The sequence below is a fragment of the Pleurodeles waltl genome, chromosome 8 (assembly GCF_031143425.1).
Source record: "Pleurodeles waltl isolate 20211129_DDA chromosome 8, aPleWal1.hap1.20221129, whole genome shotgun sequence".
NCBI classification, from domain to species: Eukaryota; Metazoa; Chordata; class Amphibia; order Caudata; family Salamandridae; genus Pleurodeles; species Pleurodeles waltl.
In genome coordinates, this window is record NC_090447.1 from 419,501,329 (window position 1) to 419,524,867 (window position 23,539).

The following is a 23,539-nucleotide window of genomic DNA, read 5'->3' on the forward strand; positions in this document are numbered from 1 at the left end:
AATGAAGATGTCAGGAGCGGTACACATTGGTGAAGGAGTGCATCTAGGAATGAAGAATTAGCTGTTAACCTAACTGCAAGTAATTGTTGTGGGTCTGGAAATAGTAGGCATACTAATTCTCTCCCTGGTGGAGGTGTTTACAGGCCTCCTACAGACTCAAGTCAGATTTCCTCTTCAGTGTCCTAAACATGACACCCCTGACACCATGGTACTGCCCATCTCGGTCTAAGTCATAGTACCAGGCTAAGTTGAAGTAGCTTACCACCACCAGTTCACCCTTTGCATTCTTTCACTGCTCCTGAGCTAGAACAAGCGGGAATAGTTCTTGAGGAGCAATAGGGACGTAGAGATCGGGAAACATATATGGCTTGTTGGGCAAGATGCTCTGAAGCACGACTTGTCTTCCCTCCCAATCTCTTTTACTGTCAAGGTACATTCCTCAAGTTCTTTGTGGTATTCGGACTATTCAGTGTTGTGTTCAAATAAATTTGAGTCTGCAGCGGCTGCGGAATGGGATATTATGACACTGAGGGTGAATCCTAACTGGTGAAGAGGAGCTCTTTTGTCAGTGAGTGGGACAGGCACTGATGAGCTGTTTTACCTTTTAACAGCAATTGCCTAGATAAGGGTAAGCATATTCTCGTTCACAGTGAAGATGAGCCAAAACCAAGGCAAAGCATTTCATGATCGGTCTTGGAGCAGCTTTTAATAATGCTTTGCACCTGCCACGAATTGAAGATACTTGTGTTAACTTGAAAGTATCGGGATATAACCCTGATGTCTGTGTTGTCGTCTAGAAGAATGCACTGCAAGGCATATGGTGCAGTTTGCTATCCTTTTTGTGAGTTCAGAAGAGCATGAAATAGACTCCTTTACCTCTCTGATTTAACAGCAGTCCTTCAAATGGTCCGGTACGGAGCACCTGCACTTTTTAAATTTGAAAGGAAGAGTAACTGCATTTCTAAGCACTGCTGCAATACATTTAATGGAAAAGTGCTGGCACTTCTTAGGAGCAAGCAGTTACTCTCCAGGCCAGTACCAGTACTCCTATAATTCCATTTGTAACAGTGCAACAGTGCTTTCTCTTTTGCTCTTCTATTGAATACAGAGCAATTTTCTTCTAGTAGGAGCAGAATGTGTTGTTTGTGATAGAGGAATTTGTGTGATCGTAAAAGAAGTAGCTTTGATACACCACTAGCCATACCCACGTATCTGTTGTTCTTGTTTTCCTGCTACAGTGGGTCTTCAAGAATAGAAACTATTGCCACAACCCTGTGCCCACAAAATTCTCCTTTCTGAAAGGTCTGATTTTGTGTGGCTTGTTGCCGCTGTCTGTTGTTGAAAGGACTGAGTGCCTTGAAAGGGCTACCTAAAGAGAGCAGTACTGTGCTGTTATTGTTGGTACCGCTGGAAAAAACGTGGCTGCTAACCAACACCTATATATTAGGCTGCATTAGTGTCTTTTTAGTTTGTTTCAAGGGTCCATCAACATGTGGTCCAAATAAATGAGCTGCATCATATGGAAAGTCCAACAAGTATTAATGTACCTCAAGGTGGAACCCATAAATACATATCCAAGACTGGCAATGTAATTGAAGATGGTGTTAATCTGACCATGTGCTGAATGACGCTGCTACATCCGCTGCAACTACAGAGCAGCATATGCTGCTGAAGGAAATAATCTTTCTCTAAGCCACAATTTTCTACTCCTCTATCCCAATATTTTGTAGGAATGATTCCCACTGGAAATAGTCATCATAGTCCAGGAGAGCTTGTAAATTTGTGGTACGCCATTAAGTTGAAGGACACCTATGGCACTTTTTCTTGCTGTGTCAAGAGTTGGGTTTTGTTATCAGGGGAAGGCCCCACTGTGGACATTAGTTAAGCCTCTAACATAAAGCTGTTGCTGTGGCACAGCTATAGATTAATGCTACAGTCTAGTTGTTATGTTTCCTAACATTGCAGGATTAAAGAAAAATATATATAGTAAGTTCTTTAGGTCAGTTCGTATTGATAAACATTGGACTATTTGCTCTGGTTTAGACAATGTCTTAATATTGAGGGGGCGTGGAAGATGGCACAGAGTGTGGTCGCACTGGTGTGAGGCTCCTGCCTGGCCTGCTATAATCCGGATGTCAACCTTCCAGGCGAGGCCTACTAGAGCCAGCTCATGAGACTACCCTTGGTGCTTACAAGGAACAACTGGGGTCTGCTGTCTGGCACCGGAGGTGGAGAACCTGTAGTCGGCGAGCGGGGCCTGGCCCACAGGGAAATGGCTAACAAGGGCCACTGTCATCGAGCCCTGTGAAGTGAGGAGATAAGGCTGTTGCCGGCTAAGAGGGGTAAAGGGGCCGGCAAAACCATGAGATGGAGGTCAGCGCCTGAAGCTGCGACAACTGTCAGAAGAAGCAGCCGACCACACTTACACAGAGGAGCCTGGCTAATGTGGCCGGCCTCGGGCTGAGCTACGGGCGAGAATAAAGACCCAGGTGTGGGACCCGGTGTCAGCAGTCAGACTCGGCAGCCAGACGTCGAATTGAAGGGGAGACTCAACTGCAGCGTTGTCCAAAGATCGTTGGCGAGGGACGGCTAGGCCATGACAAGGCGCCAGGAAGGAGTGTGCTGATCAAGCAGGAGAGGACAAGTGGCCCTGGCCGCTGGACCCTGCACTGGAGGGCTTTCAAGGAGGTGGCTGCCACCCTGTCTACTGCTCTCACTCAACACGATATAAACCACTGTGAACCCGAGTGGAAGCTGTGAGGAACAGAGGTCGTCCCATGGGCACAAAGAGACTAGAAGCTGAAACCCTAGCCAGGAAGCTGGGAGCGACGTGGGGATGCAGTGGCAGCAGAAGACAGACTCATGGTAGATGGGGAAACCCGAATGAGGGGGATTTGGGGTGGTAACCTGTTTGGTGTCTGGTGAAGGGAGGACCTGGAGTGCATGTGAGGCTTGCACCAGGGGAAAGTGAGACCTTGGCTTGTTTGTGGTCATTAGCCGGGCCCCTTTGCGTGGAAAGTGTGACATGGCCTGGGAGCAGCTGTGGCGCCCTCGCCTCCCCTGATGGACATCGAAGGGTAGTGTCCTCCTGGAGAAGAGTCTGTTGGTGTCTCTCCACTCCATGATGCTAGGCCGTGGACACCAAGGGATGACATTCTATGGTCATGGTGCAACCTAAGGTATCTAAACTGCCACCCCCAAAGACTATTGGGGACGTGATGGCGGATTTCCTCACACCAGCGAATCTACTCCAACAACTAGAGGCTAATCGGAGTCTGAAGTTCTTCTCCACTGAGAGGGTACAAGGAATCCCTGGACGGCCACTTCCCCCAGGGTTAGGCTAGTGTAGCAGACTAGATTCGCTATCATCAGAATAAGCACTATAAGTAAGCTAGGTAAAATTATCTGTATTCTGAGGAGAAGCACAACACTTATAATGCATTCAAGATATTGTGTTATCACTTAAAAAACAAACAGTTTGTTCCAAAATTGTGGATGCAGCTGTAAAACAAAACAGTAAATGATCCTGTGCAGATACCACCTTTACACTAGCACTTAGTCTGACCCACAATGTCTTGCCTCTTACCTGGTGGCTTATGAGGAAGACATCTACCTCAGTCATAACAAAGCTTTGACACAAGTTTCTTATGTACAACCAACCCAACAAAATTCGAAAAATACACATACCTTGCAAACCTTCCAGAAGTCTTGGGTACCTCACATGCTCTTCAGTTCCATGGCCAAGTCTCTGATTGTCTCCTTTGCCCCAAGTGTACACCTGACCTTCTTTGGTGAGTGCAACAGAAAATTGGCTCCCACAGCGGACTTTGATAACATTAAGGTCCTGGAGCTTTTCTATCATTTTAGGAGTTTTGCATCCGTCACTTCCCCCTCTTCCTAACTTGCCATAATCTCCATCACCCCAAGACCATACTTGACCTGAAAGAAAGTTTTTTAGAGGACCTTTATTTTAACATTTTTTATTGTTTTGACATTCAAGCAATATGAATCACATGAAATACTTTGGAACTGCAACACAGTTACTTGTTTCTGAATTTATTCCATAAAAGACTATATTTCAGGGGTCCTGGAGCAGAGATAAACATGTAATCAATACTATTTCAGATGACTGATTCAAGCACTGTACTCAGACTACAAGATTTCAACAACTGAAATAAGGCGTGCTAAATTAAACATATTGAACATATATGCTTAACATATTAAAGACTACACATATGAGACAGAGATCATCAAGAGAGATTCCTAAAGAGATGATGAATTGCCTTATGGCAACCTGATTGAAAATATCACACACTATAAAATCTTAACTCAACTTTGTACGATATAGAAATCAGTAGTGCATGGCTCAAAGGGTGAATGGTAAAACATTACATTTCTGGCTTATATTCAATTAAGCCGCAAAAAGTTAAATCCTGTAAACAAAATGTGCTTACAGTAATCAGTAGATTCAAGTCAATCTGCACTGTCTCAGCAGCTGAAATAGTTATGGTTCATTTATTTTCTTAAAGTTCTAAGCAGAATTTGGATAATGAAAGAAACACCATGAAAATCCAACTTAGGATATATTATGCCAGCAACATTTACATTGTCGGGCTGGATTTCCAACCACAGCCTTAACTTTGGGGAATCAAATTTGTATTGTAGTCCAATAGGTACCAAGTTTCAAATATTTGTCCCAACTGAGTGGCAACACTCAGCCACGTTATCCTTATGATATTAACAAATACAGAATACAAATTTACTTTAGAGATTCTGAATTTTATCGGATCTCGTTCAAGGAAACCTTACCTTGAGTAGAAGCTCAAACTGCCTCGACCTCATTGGCTGCTCTGCGTGTCTTAAATGTGGTGGATTGTCTGTATACTATCATGAATTAGTGTATTTCTGTAACTGCTTATTTAACGTTTCTACTGAAAACTCCCAGAATGACGGAGTGATTTGTGCACAAGCATTTAAGAAACTATACCTAGATGGCACAGCCACATTGTTGGAGCAGCTTAAAATACAGCTCTTCTTTCCTGTACACTACAGTAGCCCTCTGCATCCCAGTTTGCTGCAAGTGGATTATGGTTACTTTAGAAGCTAACAAATCTACTGCTCAGGATCATCCTTGTGTGCCGGCCATTACTCTTCATGGTTTACTGGAGAGCAGGAGCGCTCTACCAAGACTAATCTGAAGCGCTGGAATTCTGCTGGTCTCTCGACATTGGGCGATCTTTCTCCATCAGTTTGTCCTTCCATGAGATCAGGGAACACTATTCTATTCACAAAGACCAACTCTTAATGTATAAAACTGCGCTGTTCGCTCAGGCTGGACTGGAACAATGACTCAGTGGAACCGCCCGCATGTGGGGTCCTACAGAATCTTCAGTTTAGGGGTAATGGCCAAAAAGAAATAAGCTCACAGCCTGCTCCCTGGACCTCACGCTATCATTTGCAAAACACATGGTAATCTGACACTGGAGGCTAGTACGCCCATAGGCCATAAGTGAAGAAAGTTGTTAGCGACTTGGGAGGCAGAAGAAATCAGCGAGATCCAATAGGAAGAGGCATAAGGACAAAATTTACTTCATCTCACATAACTGGGATGAACTACTGCTAGCATTCCAGACAAATCCTAAAGATGATACCCTTCCTATTTCAACATGCCTTCAGGCATGTGACAACTGTCTCAATTTTAGTTTGGCTCCAATTGGTATAGTCCGTATTGGTCTCATCGGTCACACACTTAGGCCCCTGTGTTTGCGACGATGGGAGGTGCGTGGTCTGTCTGCTTGATATTTTGCCTACCTCCCCAATTTCCCTACAGCTGCCCCCAAGTTTTCAAAGAACGAGGATCATTTGTTTCTGGTCTATACATCTTGTCTAATTTCCATTTCTTGTCCAATTAACCAGCTACTACTCCCAGCCCACCACAGCCCTTTTGGATTTATTTTAACGTCTAATGTTCTTGATGTGTTCTGTTCTTTCCCTAACACTCTGAACAGACAACAAGAGCTGAATAACTTGTCCCATCAATTACTTCAAAATGTCATAGCATACTCATGATATGTCACTGATGGTATGATCTGGTTGTCAACTACACTGCAATCCATAAGATGTATGAAGTAAAACACAATTTCTCACATTACATGTACTATGTAATGGTGTAGTCATGTGAAGTAGTATTTGTTGTGTTTGATTAAAAAAAAAAAAAGAAAGAAAGAGACCAGGGCGGTAGGGGGCTTTACCTACATCTATGATGTAGGCAGAGCAGGTCCTGAAAGGCAATTAAATAGTTTTCATAACATGAAAAAGTGCAAATATCCACTCTGTGAAATAATCATTTGCAAGTCAACTTAAGTCAGTTATTGGTGTTATTTTATTCACTGTACATGTATTTTGTAGAGTTTTATCAGTTTCCTGCTATGACTTTCTTGTCAAGTGATCTCACTTCCTGAGGTATGATCACTATGCAACTCGGTTCTCACTTCTAAAATGTGGACTCATGAGGAGGCAAGCAAAACTGAAGATAGGGGGCCAGGCCTTGGGGTGATAAATAAAGTGACGTACAAATACACCCTAAGGGAGTCATGGTGATAGCCTTTAACTACATATATTTATCACTAGTACAGCCAAAAGGTTGATTTGTGTGGCAAGTCTGATGTTTGAAATCTAGTCATGAGATTCAAAATGTCTTGTGAGCTCAGAAAATTCAAGATTTTTCATCTCTATCGAATGTTGGGCTCAAAATGAGATTCACTCATCTTCCCCTTGAAACTGAATAGGTTTAAAACAAATTTCTGTTGCACAAGCTAACATGATTCAGAAAGACGGAAGTCCCAGTTGTGAGTATAACTGGGGGATTCAGTCAAGATTATATAAACATCTATGGTGGACACCCAAAAGGTTTAATTTGTGAAGTGGCACTTTGGAGCAAGCCACTGGATGAAAGCATATGAAAAGGTATGGGAATCTATACAGAAGCAAATGGGCAAACAGGACACCTGGATTAATGCTACAGTATTAACCTGCCACAATGAACCATCACATGTTAAATAATGTGCCCAAGGTATACCCTCTAAAAGGTCAAAGCAGAGCTAAATTCATGACACAGTTAGGTGAGGATTATATTAAGCCACTAACCATTTTCAGTAACTGCAAGAGTTTGAGCATCACCACTTCCACACGACACGTCTACAACCTTCAAACCCTTCAGTCCAGTTACCAGCATCGGATTAGTCTGGTCTTCGCTTGAGCCTACAAAAATAAAAGGCAAGACAGATAATTATTTAGGAGATGAGCACTGCCCTTCTTAAACAACATTCTGGCATAAAGTCTGAATAAAAATAACAAGAGAGATTTACACAAAATAAAAAAAAATTGGTTGCAGATCTAGTATACTGTCATCCTCAGGTTTACAGACACGCCTGGGAAGTGACATTTTCAGGGTTTAACATTCCCACAATGCAGCACTGTAAACAAAGTACAATTCTAAATGGTGAAAGACAGTGCTTTTTGTATCTCTACGGTGAAACTGTTTTTTACGGAAAAACTCCCTTGCCCTACACCCCCACTGCCCACCCCATGCTTGGGATTGTCTAAAGAAAAACATTACATTTGAGCATGGTAATACTACACAGGAATAAATGGAGCTACACCTATACAGCCATTTTAGTCTCTGGCAGAGGACATCAGCATAGTTAATGACATCACTGGATGTCCTATCATCCATCTACACAGGAAGTGACATCGCTGAATTTCCCATCATACATCTGGACAGGAAGTGACATTACTAGTTTTCCTGCCAAAACCATCTTTACAAAAAGAAGTCAAACAAGAGGACTTGATTTCCCTTCCCCTATCAGCACAGAAAATGACATCACAGCTCCCTGCAGTCCTCCTTTCTCCAAGGACCTACTTAATGGCAGCTGCAATATGGACATGCAGTGGATGCACGCAGAGGGCATGCTGCTGGCGCACCAAAGGCAAGCCAATCTGCGCCCGTCTGCACCTGGACAGCGCCGAGCACCAGGAACCTTCACAGCCCAGCAATACTCAGCAGCACTCCTTAGGACGCTAGACCCTGGATGCCATTCCCCCAACTGCTGCCGTGCCGCACCTTACAACATTGTAGGAGCTTTTATCTGCACCCATTGTCAGTTCTACAGCAGCCACACAGTCACATCCTTATGCAATTACTAATAATGTCCCCTACACTCCCTCCCAAAGCATGCCACACAAGCACCAACACCACCTACACCACCTTCACCACCATGCTATACCACACACCACAGCCATTTTGCACATCAATGCCCACTCACATGCATTCTTCTCAACACACAATCACTCAGCAAACACAGAACCAAAATATAAGACTTGCTGACTACGGACGCACCTGACATCCTCATTTTATCACAGAGACCTGGCTCAACCTCTCATCGGCTACCAACATCGCCACTGCAATCCTAGGAGCTACAGGATCTGTTGACAGGGATGCCTTCACAAGCCACAAGGAGGACTTGCTATCATCTATAAGGAATCCACCAAATGCACAACATCCAGGAAACAGCACCCCATTCATGGAACTCCTGCACTTCAAGCTGCAAATCTCAGAAAACATCACCCTCAACAGTACCCTCGCCTATCGACCACAAGCCACCTTTACCAACCTCATCAACAACTTTGTCGCTCTGCTCACCATCGATTCCAGAGCCTACATTCTTCTTGGTGACATCAACTTTCACCTGGAAGAAAGAAAGGACCTCTGCTCTACAGCACGTCTCAAAAGCTTGAGCAACATCGTACTCACCTAGCTCATCTTAGAACCCCCACACATACACACCACATGACACACACTGGATCCCACCTTCACCACAAGTGACAGCATCAAATATAATTTCACCAGACTGTGCATATGGACCAACCACTCCATTATCCACTTCCAAATCAACACACCTCAGGTCAACACCCCTACCAGGTTCAGCATTCAAAGAAACAGCTGATGCAAAATCACAGAAGCAGACTGGCTCAGTGCAATCAACACAGATCAACCTAGCCCCACAGACAACCTCAACAAGGACATCAACAACTTTAACAACTGGATTTAGAACTGTGCAGACTCCCTCGCACCGGTCAAACCCAACAAGCATAGTAGATCACACAAACAGGTCAGCTGGTACACATAAGATCTCTGAGACACCAAACACTGTAAACAGCTAGAAAGGAAACGGAGAGCTAGGCATGACACCACAGACAGAACTACATATAAGGCTGCACTCAGACGGTATCACTAGCAAATAAGCGACATCAAGAAAAAAAGCACTCAAGGACCACATCAAAGGAAGCTCCACTAGCTGTCAGGAAATCTTCTTGATCATTAAGGATTCCACCTCACCCGGAGCCACTGTCACCAACATCACTGAATCCCAGCAACTCTGCAACAATCTATACAACTTATTCCACAGAAAAATATCAAACATCTACAGCAACTACACAAACCAACCCAAACACAGAGAGCATGTTGCTTACCTACCCACTACCAACCAAGATGGCCACCTGACCGAATGGACAACCCTCAACAGAAACGCACACGTGCAATCTTGCAGACTATCTACTTAGGAACCCAAATGGACCAATGCCACCACCACATCTACAAATGGGAACATGATCAATGATAACCAACCTGCGCCACACTGCAACACCTCCATCACATCCATCACTTGTTCGGATGAATAGAAAGTTGCAGAAATCAACACACTCCTCAAAAAGACCACAGAAGGCCTGAATCAACTGAGTACTTCCAACCCATGTCTCTGCTTCCCTAGCTAGCCAAAGTGACTAAAAAGGCCATCAACAAGCAACTCAAAACCCACCTCGAACATCATCATCATCATCATCTGCTAAACCATACTCAATCAGGATTCAGAAAGAAGTCCAGCACTGAAACAGCACTCATCATGACCACTGATGACATTCGAATTATCCTTGACTGAGAAGAAACAGCAGCTCTCATCCTGCTCAACCTCTCAATGGCCTTTAACACGGTCTTCCATAAAACCCTCATCAAAAAAAGACAAACAATGGATCTGCTCCTTCCTCACAGAAAGAACCCAAAGGGTCAGGCTGTCACCCTTCACATCAGAGAACAAGAAATTGATACGAGGACCCACCCTTTTCAACATATACATGACATCGCTTGCCAACATCATCTAATCACAAGACATCACCGTCATCTCCTACACTGATGACACCCAACTCATCTCCCTGGCAGACAAAACAATCACAGCCATGATCAACTTCACCAACTGCATTACCATGGAAGCAGACTGGATGTGAATCAACTGCCTGCAGGTCAACCCTAAACAAGACGGAAGTACTGGTCTTCAGCAACAAGATCTTCCCATGGGACTGCCCTGGTGGCCGTCGGAGTTAGGGCCAACACCCACAACCACAGACCACGCAAGACATCTATAGATCATCCTGGATGACAAGCTCAACATGACGGCTCAAGTCAACATAGTGTGCCCCTCCTGCTTCCAAAACCTACGTATACTGCGAAAAACCTTCAAATGGTTGCCTCAGAACAACGGACGGACTGTCAGGCAAGCACTCATCACCAACAGGCTGGGCTAAGCAACACTCTCCACGCCGAAATCTCTAAACAACTATTACACAGATTCCAGACCACCCAGAACACTGCTACAAGACTCGTGCTTGACCTTCAAGCGCAGCCAATTCAAACTTCTCTCACACACATACAAAGCCCTACACAACACAGGACCAGAATAACTGAACAGCTGCACACACTTTTCACCAACCCACCAGACACCTGTGCTCAGCCTCACTCTCATTCGCACACATTCCCCACATTCGCAATAATCAAAACTGGAGATTGCTCGTCCTCTTACATTACACCCAAGACATGGAATGACTTCCCTATACACATCAGAGCAGCCTCCTCACTTCTTGAGTTCTGCAAGAAGCTGATGACATGGCTCTTCATATAAGCACCTTGGGGACCACAAAACTAGACACATGCTCAAAGGCCCTCTCAGGTGATTAGTGCGCTATATAAATCAATATAACGTAACATTCCATTACAGATATCGATCCAGGCACTTTCAGTTAGAAAAGTATTTCTGTAAGTATGTAGTTAGTAGTTACCTGGATTCAAACCCTACAGATTGACTATGAACAAGAAGGGAAGTCCATTCTTCCTCATATCGAAAAAAATGCTCTTTCTTTTAAAAAATTAAAACTTTCAACCTGACATTTTGTTTGAAATCAATTATCTAACAAAAAAAGAAACTAACTTTAAACTGGATGGACAGCAATTCTGCATGTATCAGTTAAGTTAAAAAAGTTAAGGCTGTCAAGTAGAAAAATAACGCAATTACAACAACAATGATATTTTGAGGAGGGTGTCAAATAAAAATGGCGATGATGACAGTACCATGTCCAAGTCTGCCGTAGTTACCACGTCCCCAGGTGTACAGTTCTCCATCTGCAGTAATGGCAGCGCTGTAAGAGCTTCCACAAGCTATGCAAACAACATGCTTCCCAGTCTGCTTTCCAGACAAAGCAGCAATCATCTTAGGCTCTTCCACTGACCTGTTTAAGAGTTATAAAAACAATGAATTACAGAATAGTTCATAGAAATAATCACACAGCCTGTGTTATCAATGTCAACAGATCAAAACACACATTTCTAATTAAAAAACAAAAGCATCCTCTGACTGAAATTTGCCTAGATTTCTAGGCTTGGTTAATAGGTGCTTAAAGAACACATGAATGAAGATAAGGCTAGAATATAAAGTTTTATTTTAAGAATCTAACACACAACAGCAGGCACTTAAAAGAACATCTAAAACAACCCTTATGGTAAACTTTCCTTTGCTTAATTTTTATGCTGCTCTTGAATTGTATACATTGCAACTTTCTTTAAACACTTTTTACTCCCTGTAAATAAATTACGTTTTACATTTCTTGTAGACTCAGAATAACTGATGTTTTGGGTCAACTATTAGCAACTGCCAACAACTTATGACTAAGTGGGCAATTAGAAGGAATGTGGGGAATAAAACCTGTTTTGCAATAAAATATTATTTACATGCAAGGCCAGTCAACACCCAATTTGTTTTCACAAATAATAATGGTATCTTAATAAAGCAGCTATGTTTGAATAACTATACTGATTTGACAAAACAAAGGTACACCATTTCAAACTACTAAAAAAAGTAGAGTGCCTCCCTCTGTAACATAGGCATCACTATTATGCTTCAATAATGAATTATGGGTAAAGATAACTAAACTAATCCAGTTATCAATCCAAATGCAGACTGCCACAAATGTATTAGAATGTCACATCAACATTCAATTTATAGAGCATCTCTTGCACTAATCCACTATGTGGAGTGGAATATGTAAACTGCAGAGAAAGATCAAACTTTAGATCTTTTGCTGTTTAGGAAAGGTTTGTGTGCATAGTACATACTATTCAGACTTCAAGTAAATTAACTTATTTCAGGTAATGTATGTACACTTTTTGTTTTATTAAAAAAGTCAATAAGATAGTTTTGTAGTATGTCTTTCACATATGCTTCAACCCAGATCCCCACTATCCTAAGAGCTACACAAAAAAGAGAAAAGTACACAAGGAAGGAACGGAGTACAAATAATCGACCCTTCATAAAGTAACTTTACTGTTCCTATAAGACCCCATGGGCGATATTGCAACCCTAGAGAGTATTGCAGTGGAAGCGGACTAAAGACTTACCTCAGCTTCAAAATTAACCAAAGGCTGACGACCCAGGTTTACTTTCATAGGTTTGCAAAGTGATCTACAGGCACCCACTCTGCAAATCTCAACCACAGGGCTGATGTTAAAAAGGGCTGTCATAATCACTATTACCTTTCAGCATTAGTCTTAGGTTTTTATAAAGGTATTATTTGGTCTTCTGGTAGTATGTTAATATAAGTTACGAAATCTATCAGGCTCAAGGCTGCTTCAGGTCTCCTCTGTTGCATGGTTGGGATCATGACTGAAAGAAATTGTTTAAGCTTTTTAAATCTCCTTCTCCCAGTCAAGTAATTTTGGAAAGCCCTTTTGACATCCAGATTGTGAAGGGACCTTTCTTCAAGGGAGAGAATGGAGTCTATACTTTGACTGACATAGAAATCCATTGTCACTTTACAGCAAAAACTTTGGTGGGATTCTAAAACAATCTTGCTCAGAACAGAGCGCAAAGCTTATATCAACACTGGGCCTGAATCTCACCAACCCAGAATGAAGATTTTCTGATGGAAAGAGGAAAGTCTTGTTTAACTCCCAGGAGGAAGTCGGCTTTCTGAACGGGGAAGGGGAAATACCTGTTTAAGATCCTTCAAGAATCTTATTTATTGGTATCACAATAGAAATACTTTTCACACAGACAGCAATAGCACCTTTGTATATATATTTTTTTTTAATCAAAGAGAACTGTAAACCATGTTTTACAACTTATAGACAAAAGGGCAAAAACCATCCCTTTTAGGATGTAATGAATCAATCAAAAAATATAAAGCGAGCTACTCACCCTTGAGGGTCTCAAGGCGCTTTTTTTGGTGGGGGGAGGGTGGGGGGGGTGGTGAGGGGGGGCAGGGGGTCACTGTTCGAACAACCATGTTTTGAGGTTCTTTCTGAAGAGCAGGAGGTCTTTGGTTTTGGAGGCTGGTGGGGATGGAGTTCCATGTTTTGGGGGCGAGTTGGGAGAAGGAAATGTCTCCTGTGGTGGTGCGTTGGATGCAGGGGACTGTGGCTAGGGCAAGGTTGGCTGATCGGAGGTTGCGGTGGGAGTGTGAAAGTTCACTCTTTCGTTGAGGTATGTCGGGCCGGTGTTGTGGAGGGATTTGTGTGCATGGATGTGGATCTTGAATGTGATTCTCTTGTTTATGGGGAGCCAGTAAAGGGTTTTGAGGTGTGGTGAGATTCGTTTGTGGCGGAGGAGGCCAAGGACGAAGCACGCAGCTGTGTTCTGAATTCTCTGGAGTTTGCATGCAAGTTTGAGTGTGGTGCCGGCGTAGAGGGCGTTACCGTAGTCTAGTCTGCTGCTGATGAGTGCATGGGTGACTGTCTTCCTGGTCTCTGGGGGAATCCATTTGAAGGATTTTTTTATTTTTTTTAAAGTGCGGAGTGTGAGGAAGCAGGAGGAGGTAAGAGCATTGATTAGCTGTGTCATGGAGAGGGAGGGGTCCAGGATGATGCCGAGGTTGCGTGCGTGGTTTGCAGGGGTGGGTGTGGGTCCTAGGGCGGTGAGCCACCAGGAGTCGTCCCATATGGTTTTGTTGGGGCCGAAGATGATGATGATCTCGGTTTTGTTGGAGTTAAGCTTGAGGTGGTTAGTTGTCATCCAGTTAGCGGCGTCGCGGAGAGCTGCGCGTACGTTGGTTATAATTGTCTGTCTCTCGAAAAGGCTGCACTGCTCAGGCATAACTGGTCGGTGAGAGGGAAAAAAGCAAAAAACGACTACAGGGCATGGAGGATCATGCAGTGTGAGGAACATGCAAAGAGCCTATGTTTGTTTTCACTCTAGCTATAGGCACGTCTTTATTTTCTCGTTTTATAATGCTATTTTATGGAGACATCCAGTCAAGTGTACTTTATCAAAAACATATGGGCAAAACGGACTGCATCAAAGAGAACTTCCATATGCATGTTTTCTTCAATTAAATGAATTTAATGTAAATATTAAAATATATTTAAAAATCACGTTCTAAAAACCTGCACAAAGAGAAATTCTTCACAGTGAATCCTGTGACAGAGTGCCTAATTTACCTACCGAGGAAGAGGCAGTTATATATTCAACCAGTTGTGTTGGATAGTCACTCTGTGACACGAAAGCTGCCATAATTCCTATCTAGTTATGTTTGCTTTCATGTGATGTGTTAGAGCCAGAACTAAATATTTCAAGTGATAGTTACATTCCTTAATTTAAGGATTTGGAGGCGAAACATGATGCATTCATTCACTCCAATACACTACCATAAATGGCTGCTATGTGATACCAACTTCAGAAGAAGGTGCATCTGCACATTCTTGTCCCGGAAAGCTGAAGGTATTAAGAAAGCCCAGTCCAACAATTACACCCCTTGTCAATTAAGACAACACACTACCATCTGCTTTATTAGGTTGCAGCCTACCATACAGTACATCTGTCTGATTTGCTGAAGACATCTTTGGGACCTTCAAAAAGTTGACCATTGATTACCATTGGTTTTGTGGTATGTAATTCATATTTCCTGGCTCTCCATTTACTGTCTTCACTTGCTTTAGGCTCTCCAGGTTTACTTCATCTCTCCTGTTGCCTAAATAAGCGATTCTCAATCTGTGCGCCGTGGCACCCTTGTGCACCATCAAAAATGGCCAGGGGCGTAGCGAACAGATCCATAAAATAGTTCCAAAATACAATGTTCCTTTCTTTAGCCTTTAGAGCCATTTACTGGATTCATTTTAGAACATTCATTAATACAACAGCTGTAAAGGTTTCATCTCATCAGTCAGCAACATCAATAAAGTTTGAGTAACTGCGATACTCATTATTCTATAGCGGAGAAACAATAATGTTTAAGGAATTTTATTATTAACAGCAAAGATGTCAGTTTAAAAAAATAACCATCTATGGTTATCAAATGGTTCCTTTTTCTCCTGTTTCCAAATAAGTTCACATAACTGCATGCAAATTTGCACATTTTGCAAGGTCCACAAGCATAAAAGCCATTCGGTAGGCGAGGGACCCATGTTCTTTCTACTGTTGTCGGTATGTCAAGATAGCGGTGACACTTTCCAACTGGGTATTTTTTGTACTTTTTTTGTACCTCTGCCACCAAAAAACAAAGGTGAAAACACAGTAAGGTCTACACACACCAGACTCACTTCATCATAGTCACAGCTCAGAGGAATGTGAGGTGGGAAGTAAGCACTCGCTTTTCTAATAAAAACCTGACAGCATAATAGAAACCGCATCCCCTATGCCCCTCTGGGACAATAAAGCCTCACTAGAGAACATGAAGGAAAATAGACGAGGCGTAGCTCGTTTGGCATGCAAGGGAGGTATAATATAAAAGACTGAAGGAAGCTAAAGGAGCTACTTAGGCGGAAGGCAGGAGACTGCACTGTGCTTGAGTGTGAACAAGTCTGCAGGTGGTGCACATGCGCCAGAAAACAACCACCTCTGCCTGAACTGAAAACAAGCTTAGAAGAACAAAATGATTTGAAGAGGATGGACCGTATTTAATAGGTCAGGTATCCTCAGACTGCAGACCAGGGACACCATCGACTCTGTCCTTCCTCCAGTGATCTAGTCTTGATGGCTAGAGTAGTTGTTGATTTTCCCCCTTTCTACAAAAAATTTCTTAATCCTTCTGGAACTCTATGTGTAATCTTGGACCACCATTCCAATATAATTTAGTGGAAGTTTCTCCTTAGCTTATCTCAGGGCAGACTGCATCACAGGTTTAAACTTAACTAAAGTAGCTTCCAGGGAAAACAAAATCTGTAAGATACATCTTCACATTGAAGTGCCCTTCACTTGGTCGCAGAACCCACAAAATGTAATGACTGGGTGTTTTCATGTAACGTCCGAGATTTGCTCCTTAGAAGTGTGATCAGAGGGTCAGAGGGTTTAGAGTTAATCACGTTTTCACTTCAGGGTCATTTAACAGTTCATCAAACACCAATCAGGCGTTTTCCTCCAGCAGCTCCTCGGGCCTCCTTTAACATACACCGGTTGCGTGCAGAGATGATTTTAGCATTTTTGAGTCTCAGCAGAATCCAATACTGTTGAAGTTCCATATTGTCCATGGAACTCTGATACTGGGAGATCCATACATAGAACTAGTGTTCCATTGAGACTAATCTTAAAGGTGGAGACTTGTCTCTCAGATTCCTTTAGAATTGTTTAGCATTTTGTACACCCATTAACCCATATCATATATAGGCCCCATGCTGAAGAGCTTTCTTTGTTTCTGACTTGACCAATTAAAGGTTTATTTTTTATTAAACAACTGTTATATTTTTACTTGGCTACATCTATGATTATCATATCTTCATTAGCTTCATCCAAATTATGTTCAGGGAGAAAAACAAAAGTATTCCAGAGGCCGGGCTTGTATCCCTCCACCTGCCAAAAAAATGGAACATAACGGGGAGTTGCAGCCAAAAGGTCAAGGGAACCGCGGTTCAAAAAAGTTTGGGAACAATTGGCCTAAACCGTGTGTACTGTATCCTTCCACAAACTCCCTTTCTGGAAACAGGTCTGTAAATCTTCTTCCTAACTTTTCACACTTTGCTGTGTACTCAAAGCAGAGGTCAAATGTCAGCCGCTGTCTTCAGAGGGTACTTGTTTACTTTTCTTTCTTTACTTCAAAGTGAGAGGAATTATGTGACAATCTTGCTGGATACTTGGGGGAGGATAGAGGTTTTTTCTAACACATGACAACATTTAAATGAACTGTTTAAGTATGTAAAAGTATATCAGAATTAGTAACACAGATAAAACATTTCTTGTTATTTCCAAAGTGTGTTGGAAACAAATATTTTAATATGATCAAAACAAATCATTACAGTAGGTGATGCAATTTCCACACATTTTCTTTGTGCACTCTATACTGTTATTAGTAAATCTGTATGTCTGTGCCAATGTTATGGTCATTTCAATAAAAAATGTGTTGTCTGTAATGGCAGTGCACTACCATAACACATACACCACTCCACTCTATTCTATTCTATTCTGCACCACTTCATTTCATGCTGAACTACTTCAATTGACAGCACTCCACACCACTGAACTCCTGAGCTCTGCACCGCTGCACTCTAAGTCTCTCTACTCAACTCTGTACTACTGCACTCTTCCCCATTCTTCACCACAGCACTCTTCACCACACCAGTCTAGGCTACACCAATCTACTCTACACAACTCCACTCTACGCCACTGTACTCTATGCCACTCTGCAACACTGTTCTCTACACCAGTCCACTGGATGCCACCTGTGGTGGGCTGCGTTACGAGCGGATCAAAGAGAGTCAAAAGAGTGGATTAATTTAAGTTTTTAAGTTTTTATTTTCTGTTTAGTCACAGCCTATTTCTTTTAACGGTAGGGTTAAGGGTCTAAGTCTGGGTTTCTGTTTCCCTTGACTTCTTTCTTTTCTTCTAGGGTTTTCCTCGTTTCGCGGTCGCCTTCGGTCTGTGTAGGATGGACGTCTCTCCCGGACCCCGACCGAAATGAAAGAAACAAAATAAAGAATCGGTAAGTACTTCTGGGATAGTGGGTGGGGTACGGTGCTCGTGAGGGTTTAAGGCAACATGCGGGCAAGTTCGTGAAGGGGTGATCAGGGTGGGGTTTTTGGGTTGCGGGGGTCCACACTGTGCCTATTTCCCTTCTTGCCCCTTCCCTTGTCTCTCGTTCACCCTCCCCGTCCTTCCTCCCACTTCCCCGGTGCCTTTCCCCGTAACCGACCTTCCCCGTGACCCTCCTGTCCCTAGGAGGGACCGTACCTTGTGAAGCCACGACCCTCCTGGGTCGTGGCGGCTTTCTCGTTTCTCCGGTGTCTCTTCCTTTTCCTGCTCTCGCGCTTCGGTGGTTCCTCTGGGCGTCTCTTCCTGGTTCTTCGTCGGGGTGGTTAACCGGTTCGTCCTCTTCTCCCCGGCCGGGATTTCCCTTCCGCTCGCCTCCTCTCCACTACGCACTCGTGTCGCTCTCCACTCTTCTCCTCCTTGGGCTCTGACGCGCCCCCTCTCCGGATCTGTCTCCCTTTTTAGTCCGCGAAACCGGAAGTCCTCGATGCTGTGACGACGTGGCGTTTCCCCGTTGCCAGGGGAACGCCGCGTCGTTTCCGTGGATTCGGCCGAAAGATGGCGGACTCGAGGTGAGTGTGTCGGGTCCTCCGGGACCCGTCTACAATCCCCTACCCTAGATCGGGGCTGTTCGAGATCCGATGACGGAGGGAACCGGGAGAGGTAGTCGGCGGGGCCTTGTAGGGAACCAGGGATATGGCGAACCTGGAATGTAAAGGGTTGCAGTTCTAAGAACCATCTCAAGATTCTGGAGTTGGAGTCTTTGTGAGCAGCAAGCCAGGTGAGAGGGGCATGGTCAGTGAATAAAACGAAGGACCTCCCTAAGAGATAATATTGCAAGGAGTCTATGGCCCATTTAATGGCGAGACATTCTTTTTCAATCGTGGGGTAATGGGTCTCACGCAGAAATAATTTCCTACTTAGAAAAACCACTGGGTGGTCAAACCCCTCCTCATCGGGCTGAGTAAGTACGGCTCCCAGGCCTACGTCCGATGCATCCGTATATAGGTGGAAAGTGTTTAAGAAATCCGGGCATTTTAGTATTGGGTCTGTGACAAGAGACCGTTTCAAGCGTTCAAAGCTACGTTGTTGGAAATCGGTGAATGGGGCCAATCTGGTGGGGTTTTGTTTGGTCAGGAGGTCAGTCAGAGGGGCCGCTATGGTGGAATAATTGGGGATAAACCGGCGGTAGTATCCTACTAAACCTAGGAACGACTGTAGATCTTTCTTTGTTTTAGGTTCAGCCGTTCGTAATATAGCCTCAACTTTGTTTTGTTGGGGTTGTAGGGTGCCATTTCCTATGACATACCCCAAATAGGAAATTTCAGTGTTTCCCAGTAAACACTTCTTAGGGTTGGCAGTTAAACCGGCTTCCGTTAAGGTGGAAAAGATTGTATCCAGATGGACTAAGTGTTCTTGCCAGGTTTCGCTAAAAATGACTATGTCATCGAGGTAGGCAGCTGAGAAAGTTTGGAATGGTTTTAAGATTTGATCCATCAGACGCTGGAAGGTCGCGGGAGCGCCGTGAAGACCAAAAGGTAAAACCGTAAATTGGTAAAGACCGGAAGGGGTTGAAAAGGCCGTCTTTTCCTTAGCTTCGGGATAGAGGGGAATCTGCCAATACCCCTTGGTTAAGTCCAGGGTGGACAAATAACGAGCCTTGCCTAACTTTTCTAAGATGTCATCCACCCTTGGAATGGGGTAGGTGTCAAAAAGGGAAATCTCATTAAGTTTGCGAAAATCAATGCAAAATCTTATCGATCCGTCCGGTTTAGGAACCAACACTACGGGGGAATTCCAAGGACTATTAGAGGGTTCAATGACCCCTAAGGCTAACATTGCTTCGATTTCGGCTTCAATGACAGGCTTTCGGGCTTCGGGGATGCGATATGGACGAAGACGCACTACTTGTCCTAGAGGTGTGTTAATGTGATGGTAGGTTAATGTAGTTTTTCCCGGTGTTTTGGAGAAAAATTGGGGATGTTGCTCGATTAGGGTATCTAGTTGTTTTTTTTTTTTGCATCAGTTAGCTTTCTGTTAATATTGGGTTTTTCTTCAGGAGGGGTTTCTCTCATAGGGCATAACTCCAGTTCTCGTTCTTGGGCATAAGAGACCGAACACCCAATATCCGTCTGGTCGGTAGTCTCTTCTGTCGATTTCCATTGTTTTAACAGATTTATGTGGTAAATTTGTGTTTTTCTTGGGTGGGTGCTTATCTCTAATAGATAAGTGACCGGGGAGACTGATTTAATAACCCTATAGGGTCCTTGCCATTTGGCGATCAACTTATGGTCAGATGTAGGTCGCATAATAAGGACCTGTTCATTAGGGAGGAAGGAACGAATCTTGCTTCCCTTATCATAGTAGGCCTTTTGCTGTTTTTGAGCCATGATTAGGTGGCTAAGAACGTCTTCCCAGAGGGTTTGTAACTGCCCTCTAGCTGATGGACATAATCCATCAGGGGTTTCCCTTCTTCCTGTTCTTCCTCCCAGGTTTCTGCAGCCATATCCAGAAGGCTGCGAGGTTGCCTTCCAAAAACCAATTCAAAGGGGCTATGTCCCGTAGAGGACTGTTCGTGGGTCCGTATAGCATATAGAACCAAGGGAAGCTTCTGATCCCAGTTGCGACCGGATTTATCTACAGTTTTCCTTAACAGTGTCTTTATTGTGCGATTATACCGTTCTACCAGTCCATCTGTCTGTGGGTGATAGACTGAGGTGCGTAGCTGGGTAATCCCTAATAACTGACATATTTGCTTCATGAGTCTCGACATAAAGGGGGTGCCTTGATCCGTCAATATTTCCTGGGGAAAACCTATGCAGGAAAATACGGTTATCATGGCTTGGGCTATGGTTTTGGTGGTCATACTGGCGAGGGGTATGGCCTCTGGGTATCTAGTCGCATAGTCAACTATGACTAATATGTAGGTATGACCTTTAGAAGAGGGAAGGAGGGGTCCCACCAGGTCCATGCCGACCAGTTTGAAGGGGATATCAATAATGGGTAAGGGGTATAACGGTGCTTTCCGGGGCATCCCTGGTTCAGTTAATTGGCATCTAGGACATTGGGAACAATATCTGCGTATCTGAGCATATATTCCTGGCCAATAGAATTTTCGCATCAGGTATTCTTCTGTTTTCTCCCGACCAAAGTGACCACCCCCAAGTTGATTGTGGGCTAAAAACAGTACGTGAGTTCTAAATGGTCCTGGAACAACTAACTGTTGTTTGGTATCCCCTTTACCCGTCCTAGTTATCCGGTATAGGAGGTGTTTCTTGATAAGAAAATAAGGACCCACCTCATTAGTAATCTCTGTTCTGGCCGAGTTCCAAGCATGGGAAAGGGTAGGATCTTCTCTCTGGCTCGTTTGGAAAGAGATGGGTCGGCTACTAATTTCTGCTACTAATGTAGGAACCTCCTTCGCCTTTTGGGTTTCCTGATATTGTCTTTTTTCCCGTCTTTTTTCCTTTCGCGTAAGTTTCTTTCGGTATGGAGGTACTTCTATAGGGACATGGGAAAAAGGGGCTTCGGTCCACCACTCTGGAGTCCCAGCAGGCTTACGAACTTGATCTAATAGGTCGTAGAACCGACTATAATCAGTCCCGATAATACAGTCCTCGATTAGTTGCTCCATAACCCCTATCGAAAGCATATCCCGAAAGGGGCCCCATTCTATTTTAACCGTGGTGAGGGGATAAGTTCCCTTGTCTCCATGTATACAACATATGGATACCCAGCGGTTGGTGACCGAAGTACCCAGAGGGATTATATCCTTCCTGATTACAGATTGTCCACATCCTGAATCGATTAGAGCTGAAATGACCTGTCCATTTATGGTGACCAGGTATCTAAATTTCTCATTCCCCTTTCCTGTACACAATACTCTACGTCGTGTGACCCCAATTTCCATAGGCTCCGGTCCTTCGGATTTCCTGGGACATATTCTGGCAATGTGCCCCCACTCACCACAGTGGAAACACTGTGGGGACTGCATAGGGTGATGTTCTGCGGGTATAGGGAACCGCGTTTCCTCAGGAAAATACCTGGGAGTTGGTTATAGTGGAGGGATGGTTTTTTTTTGGAAAGGTCTCGGGGTGACGGGTTTACTTTCTGTGGAGCGATGGAAAGCACAAGCCAAGTCAATAGCAACCTCAGTGTTCATGTTTGGGTGTTGTCGGATCCAGTTCTTGGTGTTAAGGGGTTGGGAATCCAAATACTGTTCTAAAGTAATTGTCTTAATGACATCCTCCCGAGTTGTCCCTATGGGACCCAACCATTTTTGAGCTAGGTCTTTCACCCTAAAATAGAAGGAGCGAGGGTCCTCGTTCGCGCTCCATTTTATTTTTCTAAATCGTAAACGATAATATTCCGTATCATGTCCAACCCGCCCCAGGATACTTTTTTTTATCTCTTGATAGGAGGTCGTACCATCAGGATTGGCTGATTGGTAGGCAGCCTGCAGGAGTCCCGTAAGCAAGGGGGCCACGTACTGACCCCAGCGTTCCTCTGGCCATTGAGCAGATGAGGCTACCCTCTTGAAATTCGTAAAAAATGAATCTGGGTCTTCCCCTTCCTGGTATTTTTGGAGGACCGAACTGGGAACGTTTGGGTGTACCTTACTAGCCGCGATTGTATTGGTTAGCTTTTGAATTGCAGTCTCATGTACTAGTTGATTATTGGCTAGTATTGTAGCCTGACTTTTTAACGCGGATTGCAAGGCCTCCCGGTCTTCCTTGGCTTCGCGTTGGTGTGCTTCCCACACCAACTGCAGATGTCTCTGCCCTTCTGCGAGTTGTTTAATTATGTCCTCCAGGGAAGGGGCTTCGCTCATGATGAAACGCTCGTAAGCCCACCTGAGAAGGGGTAATCCCACTTCTGACACCACTGTGGTGGGCTGCGTTACAAGCGGATCAAAGAGAGTCAAAAGAGTGGATTAATTTAAGTTTTTAAGTTTTTATTTTCTGTTTAGTCACAGCCTATTTCTTTTAACGGTAGGGTTAAGGGTCTAAGTCTCTGGGTTTCTGTTTCCCTTGACTTCTTTCTTTTCTTCTAGGGTTTTCCTCGTTTCGCGGTCGCCTTCGGTCTGTGTAGGATGGACGTCTCTCCCGGACCCCGACCGAAATGAAAGAAACAAAATAAAGAATCGGTAAGTACTTCTGGGATAGTGGGTGAGGTACGGTGCCCGTGAGGGTTTAAGGCAACATGCG

The 23,539-nt window shown here is 43.8% G+C and overlaps 1 protein-coding gene across 4 annotated transcripts in view; it reads right to left on the reverse strand.

Moving 5' to 3' along the window:
- Positions 1-23,539, reverse strand: part of HERC2 (HECT and RLD domain containing E3 ubiquitin protein ligase 2) — a 1,448,528-nt gene that overhangs the window by 1,229,211 nt on the left and 195,778 nt on the right. For all 4 annotated transcript variants that reach the window (XM_069204283.1, XM_069204284.1, XM_069204285.1 and 1 more), the window contains exons 13-15: positions 11,456-11,613; positions 7,147-7,260; positions 3,688-3,939 (exon numbers count right to left, since the gene is read on the reverse strand). In XM_069204283.1, coding sequence (XP_069060384.1) covers positions 3,688-3,939; positions 7,147-7,260; positions 11,456-11,613 — 524 coding nt within the window. The remainder of the gene's footprint in view (positions 1-3,687; positions 3,940-7,146; positions 7,261-11,455; positions 11,614-23,539) is intronic.